Source organism: Bombyx mori, chromosome 24 (assembly GCF_030269925.1).
Source record: "Bombyx mori chromosome 24, ASM3026992v2".
NCBI classification, from domain to species: Eukaryota; Metazoa; Arthropoda; class Insecta; order Lepidoptera; family Bombycidae; genus Bombyx; species Bombyx mori.
The window spans coordinates 12,635,913-12,646,063 of record NC_085130.1 but is presented as its reverse complement, the minus strand read 5'-3'; the positions used below and the strand labels follow the sequence as shown (position 1 = coordinate 12,646,063).

Sequence of the window (10,151 nt, the reverse complement as noted above, 5' to 3'; positions counted from 1 at the left end):
AGTATGAGCAGGGCCGGATTTAAACTTTGGGGTAGCAAGGGGGCGTGTAAATAGCCCTCCTGCGGCGGGAGCATATAAAGCGGGGTTGTAGAAAGGCGTGTAAATAGCCGTCCTAAGCGGTATGTGACAAATGTTTGTCACTTATAATTAGCGGAGCGGTAAAACTATATAGCGGTAAACAAAAGCTAGTAATCAAACTAAAGATATAAATTAAATACACATAAGCGAGCGGGCGGGCGAATGATTACACGGAAGCAGCAATAAAGTGGCAATAAATTAAAAGAACTTGCACTCACCTGTAGACCTTGCCAGTGACTGTTGTGCGGGCGTCGGCGATGGATGCACGCGGGCGGCGGGAGGGGGTGACGAAGCTCACGTAGATTTTCGTAAGCACAAGCACCACATAATACAAGTGCCGCCATCTAGGCAGCTAGCGGTAAAGCGTGATCGATCGGGTAGAACCACGCTTTGGATAGTCGCGGTAATTAGTAACTAACAAACTCCAAAGGTGGCGCCATCCCAATAATTCATTAGCATCCTATTACTAATCCGCGCGTAACCAAACTTAATGCCGCTCCTGGGCACTAGGAGTGGGTAATATCGGTTTTGCCGCGTATCGAATCGTATCTATATATCGAGGATCAATATCGGATATTGAATCTATATATTTTCTGAATCTATATATTGATGGATGCTAGTAGATTTTCTCGATTCATGATATTTGAGATTTGAAACGATACGCTGATATAATATCGTAGTAGATATAGATTTAAGTCAACGTTATACGGTTGGTTTTCTGATATCAATTTATAATATGATCATAAAGTAATAAAAAGAACATGAAAATAAAAATATCAAAAAAACTTTCCTTCATGCTTTTACCAGGCTTAGGACTGGCTACATTATTTTCAGTTTTTAGTATTTTGTGTCTTAATTTAAAATTACAAAATATACCAAAAGAGTGTAGATTTCAAAAGTTTAATACAAACACAAGAAATAAACTCAATTATTTGGATTCAACTAAAAATAGAAACTCTGCCATTGCCGGTCCCAAGCCCGGATGCGAAAAGAGGAGGGTTGAGTAGAGCTGGACATTCCTACCGTAAAACGTCAACGCCGAGCACTGGGCGGCGGGAAACAACCCAGCCCCCGGGTACAACCAGAGACCCGGAGCGGGACCAGTTTGCCGTGAAGGACTAAATCTCTTCGAAATACTGATGTGGAAGGACGTGGGAACCCACCACAATTACATCCCAAGAGAGTCATGGACAGAGAAACATTTGAACTGTTTCAAGGCCATGACCACGACCCTCAGTAATGAGGAAACCGACGCAAGGAGGAAAAATAGAAAAACGTGTACTTTAAAAATCAAACACAAAAAACTTTTAAGTATTTATAAACACTTGTCCAAAAATTCTAGTTCAAGGTCAAAGCGCGTGAAATTAAATTCAACGATGCAAATAGGCTATACTGCATTCAAGTTAGGGTCGAAAATTGAAACTTCTTTCCTTAATTGTATCCTGCTGATACGTTAAGAATAATCTACAGACATATGGCCTTAAATATAAGGTTTACAATTGTATGGATAATGCCTGTTTCTGTTTCATTCATCACATGATATCCCTATCGTGCGCTCACTCACTCTGGCCGATTCGATACGAACCAAACGAATATTGCTGATATTAACGAATCGGTACGATATGCCGATGCGCATCACATCGAGCAATATCGTGTATCGGCTGATATCGAAATATAGATTTCGATTCACGAATCGGTCCGATATGGCGATGCGCATCACATCGAGCAATATCGTGTATCGGCTGATATCGATATATAGATTTCGTGCGGGGCGATATCGGATTCAACGATATTGCTGCGATATATAGATATTGAATCTATATACGATTTATATCACCCACTCCTACTGGGCACCGGAAAAAAATCCGCCCCAATACTGGAATTTTAGCTAAACTTATAGTTTATATATTTTATTATTCAAAATTAAAATAACTAATTTATTGCGGAAACTCCAATAACATAAATTAATATTTGTTTTTTTCTAACAATTATAAATTTTGACTAAGGGCGACTTATATTACATAAAAAAAACTAACTAAATTTCTTTAATTACAGAATATAGAAAAATCGATTATTATTTTAAATCTCCAAGGAAATAAATTGATTAAATCATTTTGATTATTAATTTTTACCAATAGTGCCAATATTATAATTCACAAATAATGGATGAATTGAATTTCTTGATTTATCAATTAAAAAAAAATTACTTTCAAAAATTTCGTCGCCCTGGACACTTGCCCCGACTGCCCCTTGTGTAAATCCACCACTGCGTGTGAATTTTTTAACGTTTTCGATAACGTAAAAGTTAGCTCACATTTGTATGGAATGGGATCGTATGCCTACGTTTGCCGCTAGGGGCGCTGTTCCAACTGCATACAAAGTTGGGTTAACTTTTACGCTATCGAGAACGTTAAAAAACTCGCACTAAGCACACAGCTCTGTTACGTATGAACTCTGCTCCGGTGCCGCGTGTGACGATGGTAAAAACGAGATGATGGGGTCATCTCAAACAATTCTTGAGACTATATTGGTCTTTTTTCCAAGTACACATAGATCAATACCCCGGTGGTCACCACACGAGGGGACCGCGCTAGTAGCTCCAAGCTATCCATTGCATAGATAATTCATATAAACAAGTTATAGATAAGCCACTCGAGCCCTCAACAAAAATGTTTACGGACGTCGGCCACTAGATGGCTTTGCTTCGATTAGTTCCCTATTGCTCCTGTAGACAGTGACATATTACCTATCCTAAATTTTATTTTTAATGAAGGATATTGTAAATTTTCAGAAACTACAAATTGACAAAATTTAATCAATTTATCTATAACAAATAAAGACTTGTATGTTTTTTTACTTTTTTTATTTTTGTGTTTAGTTGTACAATAATTAAATGTCTTAACCTTTAACAACATATAAGTTTAGGGGCATCCGCTACAAGATGTCGCAAGTTTCCATACAAAAAAATATTTATCTTAAAGTATCGCAGTTTCAGAGCCCTGATACATTGTATACATACAATATTACAAAACTGTGAGGAGAAACTTTGTGGGTCGCGATTGCAATCTAGTGGTAGATTCTGCGAAGCACTGCTCTTGCTAGGGCTAGTGTTAGCAAATACTCTCAGGTTGAGCCCATGAGCTCACCTACCCGTCCAGGCGTAGCTGCAATAACCTCTTAGGCCACCAGTAAATAGGTAGAAAGAAAAACACAAAGCAAAAATGAAAACACATAAAAAAAAAAACATAAATTATTTATTTATTTATTTCGCATTATAACATTTTATTTTGTCATTAGCACTTATAATTATAATCTGTGACACCGAGTCCCGAACGCTTAAGAATAAAATAAAACTTAACTTAAATAATATATATTTTATAAAATCATATACAAACAAACAAACAAAAAACATTTTTACCGTCAAAATTTTGTCTCCAATAATTACTTATTATATCGAGGGGTGTAAATCTATTTGGTTTAAGAGATATATTTGCAACTTTACAGGAGAGAGCCAATTTAAAGTTTAAAATTTGGAAAAAATATCATGCATAACAAGAAAACTTCTTCAGCTATTTTTTTGAATGGAGTAAACTTAATTGAAGTCCAATTAAAAACATCGAACTGTTGATGCTGATACCAAATAAAACGGACCTTTAATTACAAAGATAAATGTCGCGTATTATATATAGTGCGCGCGGAACTAGTTGGCCACGCCTTAGGGGTGAGGGGGCGGGTTACCTACTACTCGTAACGCATATGAGATTAGACAGTGATGACTAAATAAAATAAATAAATAAATAAATAAATAAATAAATGAAATCTATTAACATAAAAATGAATTGCTGTTCGTTAGTCTCGCTAAAAGTCGAGAACGGCTGGACCGATTTGGCTAATTTTGGTCTTGAATTATTTGTGGAAGTCCAGAGAAGGTTTAAAAGGTAGTTAAATACGAAAATGCTCGGAATTTAATAAAAATAACAATTTTGTTTTCCGTTTGATATGTCCCCCGTCGGACGGATTCCTTTTGTTTATTTTATACAAAAGTTTATTTCTTTTATTTATCGATTGAGGCACTACAAAGTCTGCCGGGTCAGCTATAATAAATAAAAAACAATCGAACTTTTAGAACTTTATAGTGTACCTTAACCTTTATAGTGTACCTAATTATATTGTAATTAATAGTAAAATAAACCAAAAACAAATTAAGTATATATAATTACTCTGACATATCTTCTGAATCACTTGATTCAGAATCATCTTGTAAGATTATAATGATTTCGTCCATCACAATATCAAATCTCTCATCAGTAATGACAGCAAGCGCCCCCGCCCTCCGTCCTACCCCTCACATACCTAAGGCGTGGCCAACTAGTTCCGCGCGCACAATAAGCGAAATGTCGCTTAAAATAAATAGCCCCTCGATATATAATATTGTATTGTATTAATGTATTTGTGAATTCCCTCCAATATTGAAATTAAACAAATTCTCTTTCATATTATTACACCGTAACAAGACGTCTTAGACATAATATATTTGTTGTTAGCGGTTAGGGTGGTAGGGTGAATGAAAAAAAAAAGAGTGAATTTTGTTAGCTTGATATATCGCACCTTTAGAATCAAAGTGACATCAGTTTTATGCTTTGAAAAACTTATAAACGTGTGCTCGGTCAGTTTTTTTTTTTTTTTTTTTACATAATTAAAAAATGTGAAATTTAAATTTTAGTTAGCAAAAGGACAAAGTACACTTTCCGTCTCTTTAAAATCAAACGCATACCTTAAAGTTTAGTCATAAAATCAAATTGATAAATTAAAATTCCTCAATTACCTTTTTGGCTTGTATCAGAAAACAAGAATTTTGGATTAAGCCACAATAAGCCACACAATTGAGCCAATTCTAAAGGTGCGATGTATCTATTTTTATATACTGCAATCCTTTCTATAACGCGGTACTTTTATAACGCGTTTTCATATTACGCGAATTAAGTCCCCCGTATAACACGAGCATTACCCTATATAACGCGGGGATTTCCGACATTCATATTTCTGTACTGTGAAATTAATAATCATTTGTACAGTTTATATTATTACTTCGCGTACCTTTGCACATGTCTCAATTGTGTTATTACAAAAATAAATTATTTTATTAAATTTGTGTATTAAAAAAAAAACGATTAAAAGTTTAACGCGATCAATCCTTTACACGTAACGCGTTATACGAGGTAGTAAAACCGCGTTGTACGGTAATACCCATATAACACGGAACCAATATACCGCGTTATAGGGGGGGTTACTATATATCTCTAAGTGATGGAATCTATGAATGTCTTGACAATTAGCACACGCGTCACGAACTCATGACCGATACAATAGCAAACCCAGGTCCCTTAGTAACAGAAACCGACATAATTACTTCACTGCGCCGCGTAGGACACCGGTGACCTACACCGCAATCAAAGTGTTGAAGAAAGTTACTATTACATAAAGGCGCAAGTGCCTGTGTCTGCTGAAAAGCGTCCCAATACAAATCGACCTCACGTCTCAAGGTCATTATTACTATGATCTCTTTATACCCTAGTACAGAAATAAAAATTACGTTACAATTTTCTATAAATAATTTAGAGATTTAGAGTAAATTTTGTCTAACAACACACGAAGCGTACTTATTCATAGACACAGAGAATCAAACGCGCGATCCGATAGCTCACAAAGCACAAACAACAATGTCCCTTCTAAAAAAATATTAAAAAAAAAAACATTTGTACGATGAAGCAACACGAAGATACAAAAACAAATTGAATAAAAAAAAAACATGGAATGACAGATTCTTTTCGATTTGACAACCGCGGCTGTCAAAATGACGCGTGAAGTTTGTGACTGTCAAACTAGCGCGACCAGAGCGAGGCGAGGCGTGGGCAAGGATGTCTGTACATAAGGCGTAATGAGACGTTTTCAAAATCGAAGATCAGATATTTCGAATTTTGCTCAAGCATTAAAAACAGCTGACGCTGCGGTCAATTACCGGGGAAGTCCCGGCTAAAGTTTAATTTCGGACGGGATTTTAGAGTACCCTGTACATACACGAATTGACCGGGCGCGAGATACCTACGTATTATGTTCAATAATATACAAATGTACTAATATGATACAATAATACTAATATGATATAATAATTATTATAGAATATATTATAAATTTTGAGAAAATTTTATAATATATTCTATAATCTTTAATCTAGAAGTATTTTAGATAATTCATTAAAATTTTAGTCTAGTCCGAGATTGAGAAATGAAAAATTATTTTCCTTGAATATTATGCATAAATATTACGTTTCTCTCTGACGGTGGTACCTGCTCGGAGAAATACGGCGGATAATCTCGCTTCGATATCGGGTCACCGTTTAAGCAAACGGATATCAAAACTGTGGTTACGAAAAAAAAAAAAAAAAAACTAGCCACACCATACCAGCTCTGTAAGCTTAGTGCGAGTTTTTTTAACGTTCTCGATGGCGTAAAAGTTAGCCCCGTATTTGTATGGAGTTGGATCGTTTGCCTACGTATGCCGCTAGGGGCGCTGTTCCAACTCTATACAAAATTGAGTTAACTTTAACGCTAGCGAGAACGTTAAAAAGCTCGCACTAAGCCCACTGGAATAAAAAGTGTTCCCCCCTGTACCCCTGTACTACAATGGTATTACATTCGCTCTGATCGCGCGCGTCACTTCGAAATTCATAGAAATAACGTTGAACAAATTGATTTCCTATTGACACTACTCATCTCTGTTCACACCCTGGGATCGACAGCGGCAACCTCACACTCAAACTGAACGACGAGGATTCCGCGAGGGAAATTGTATCAGAGTACAGATTAGTGGATATCGTGAAGATATTAATCAGTAACTGTGAAATACTAGGTAAGGTATTGTTAAATATCTATGGAATATTAGTGTGCGTTGTAGTTAAATATTAGTGCGAGTCACAGTCACGTACCTGTGATGTACTAGTATAAATCAAAGTATCTGTGATATATTAGGACAAATCACAGTTACGTACCTGTGAAATATTAGAGTAAATCACAGTTACTTATCAGTGATATACCAGTTTATACTGATTTATATCAGAGTTAAGTATCTGTGACATATTAGGGTAAATCACAGTTACGTACCTGTGAAATATTAGGATAAATCACAGTTGCGTATCGGTGATATACTAGGCACTACTACAGTTAAGTATCTGTGACATATTAGGGAACAACATGATGTATTTACCAGACATTATTCTGAACACAACCAAGAGATTTTTTCGACACTAGAGGCCTGGTCCGAACCGCTTTGAGCAAATATCGCTTCCTACGCAAATTTATTTCAATATTCTTGTATTTTCCATGGAATTTAGACTATTATTCTTAGACATAATATAATAAAAAAAAAAATCATATCAAAATTGATTCAAATCATGGTGCTACAACGATTCTGCTGTTGTCATTCATTACGCGCACATACAACGCGGTCTCGACCGAGGCCGAAAGAATAAACTAGTATTACAACACATAAACAAAAATTTACATTCCATTGCGGGCTCGAAGTCTGACGCTGTGACGTCACAGTTGTACTTATAGGTCGATGTTCTCGTGCAAATCATTCAACATTACTTCTACGTTTGAAACACAAAATACAACCGGCTCGTTTAGTTCAGAGGCGACATGTAGGTGATGTCGTCCCACGGATGACGGTACAGAGGCTGCTTCATCCTCTTCTGGTCCAAGTAATGTCCGACCAGACCTATCGTGCGACCCAGGACGAACAGAGCGTTGATTGAGCCCATCTGAATATAATTATTGCCTTCATCTCTGAAATTGACAAAAACAAAAACATCAATATAGAGGTCACACATGGACAACAATATTTAAATTAATACATGAAGCAGCATCATTTTCCATAAAATTAATAATATAAATTAAAATAAGACATGACCTAAAAGTCTTAGTTACCAGGTTATAAAATCCCTAAAAACCTAATTAATATTGTATGTCTTTATTAATATTTGCCATTTACACTTTATGTAGTCTTGGCGAAATCTGTGATTATAGAAGTATAATAGTCTTTGACAATAGAATCATAATAATGTACAAACTTATAATTTCAATTAATTATAGTCAATAAAATTCAATTATTATAAATTCAATTATTATTAAGTTATAAATTCAATTATTTCGACGATTGGGGGACCACTAGTATCATTAAAGACAAACATTAATAACCGATTCGCAATTTGACCACAGACTTAGGCAATAACAAACGTTTGACAATTGACAATAAACAAAGAGTATAAACATATATATATGTATGTGTTGTGTCAAATGTATGATAGTGTGTGTAATGTTTTTTTTTATTGATTTAATATATTCTTATCTATTATTCTCTATAAGTGTGAGATATCTCATACTCCTCCGTCCGCATTTTGCGTAAAAAGGAGTACAAAGTTTTTGCTTCACATATTAATACATATATAGATTACAGTCGTAATCTCGACTACTGCAGATAAGGCGGGGGGTTGGGGGGAATCGTCGAGTACTTACTGCGTGAAGAGCTGGCAGTGCCGGAACAGGTCGACCATGGCAGCGGCCACGATGCCGTCCACGTTCAAGATGAGGTTCGGCTTCTTCCTGGTGGTGATGGCCTCCACGTCGAGCGCGTACCGGGTGACCGGCCACGCGGGCCAGCGCGCCGTCACGTACGCCTTCAGCTCGCGCACGCGGGAGTCCGGGTTGTTTATCGACTTTACCCTGCAACCGAGACAGAACTAGGGATGATCGATATTAGCAAAACATCGATATTTTTGATAAGAAATAAAACTGTTCATTTTATTTTATTTTTTATTTTTATATTGCTTAGATGGGCAGATGAGCTCACAGCCCATTGGTATTAAGTGATTACTGGAGCCCATAGACATCTACAACGTAAATGCGCCACCCACCTTGAGATATAAGATCTAAGATCGCAGTATAATTACAACGGCTGCCCCGCCCTTCAAACGAAACCGCGTTACTGCTTCACGGCAGAAATAGGCGAGGCGGTGGTACCTACCCGCGCGGACTCACAAGAGCTCCTACCACCAGTAAAGAGTACGCGATCTGGAACGAGCAATGCTGGAGGGAGTCAGTCACCTGTGTCCAATGCCCATGATCAGCTCTCCCTTAGCCCTCTTCTCGTTGACGAACTCCTGGGGGTGCTGTCCCTTGTCGTAGGCGGCGCAGAAGTCGGCCGCGGCGCGGTCCAAGGCCCCACCGAACCGGTCGCCCTGAGACACACAGACAATCATGTAGATACATAATAATATAACGATATGGAATACTTCAGAATGAATCACTACATAGCATAAAACAAAGTCGCTTTCTCTGTCCCTATGTATGCTTAAATCTCTACGCAACGGATTTTGATGCGGTTTCTTTTTAATAGATAGGGTGATTGAAGTGGAAGGTTTATATGTATAATAACATCCATTAAATAGTGGAGAATTCAATAATAAATTACAGTTTCCGAAGCGAAGCGAGGGCAGGTCGCTAGTAAACAATAAAAGGCTTATGTAATTGCGTTTTCTGTTTTAAGTATTGTTACGCCGGTAAGGGTAACGCCATCTATCGCCGAATAGCCGAAGCGAATGTCAAAGGATCTAGTAACATCTAGAACGCTCGAGAATTACAACACCATCTATTATCAAATAGCGAAAACAAACATCGAAAATACTCGACTTGTGAGGAATGTTCTCGATAATTCTAGGGATGTGGTATCGACTATAAAAGCGTTGTCGAGATGGCACGCAGTCAGTAACCGGAACTACTCGAAGCGAAATAGCGAAGCGGAAGAAGTGAATTGAGAATTTTAAAGTACTAACGATGGTGAGCAGGCCGCTGACGACGGAGGAGATGAGGTCCTTGCCGGCGCGCGCCGTGACCATGGTGTTGTGCGCGCCGGACACTGCGGGCCCGTGGTCCGCGGTCACTATCAGCACCAGCTCGAAGAACCGGCTCGCCCACTCCGGCAGCTCGCGCTGGAACCTGCCGCGGGACACGAGCACT

General features: G+C 37.7%; 1 protein-coding gene across 2 annotated transcripts in view; it reads right to left on the bottom strand.

Moving 5' to 3' along the window:
* Window positions 1–3,316: 3,316 nt before the first annotated feature.
* LOC101741993 (ATP-citrate synthase) overlaps window positions 3,317–10,151 on the bottom strand; it is a 62,972-nt gene continuing 56,137 nt past the window's right edge. For both annotated transcript variants that reach the window (XM_038019691.2, XM_038019692.2), the window contains exons 20-23: window positions 9,968–10,130; window positions 9,240–9,373; window positions 8,652–8,858; window positions 3,317–7,922 (exon numbers count right to left, since the gene is read on the bottom strand). In XM_038019691.2, coding sequence (XP_037875619.2) covers window positions 7,760–7,922; window positions 8,652–8,858; window positions 9,240–9,373; window positions 9,968–10,130 — 667 coding nt within the window. In that variant the 3' untranslated portion in view covers window positions 3,317–7,759. The remainder of the gene's footprint in view (window positions 7,923–8,651; window positions 8,859–9,239; window positions 9,374–9,967; window positions 10,131–10,151) is intronic.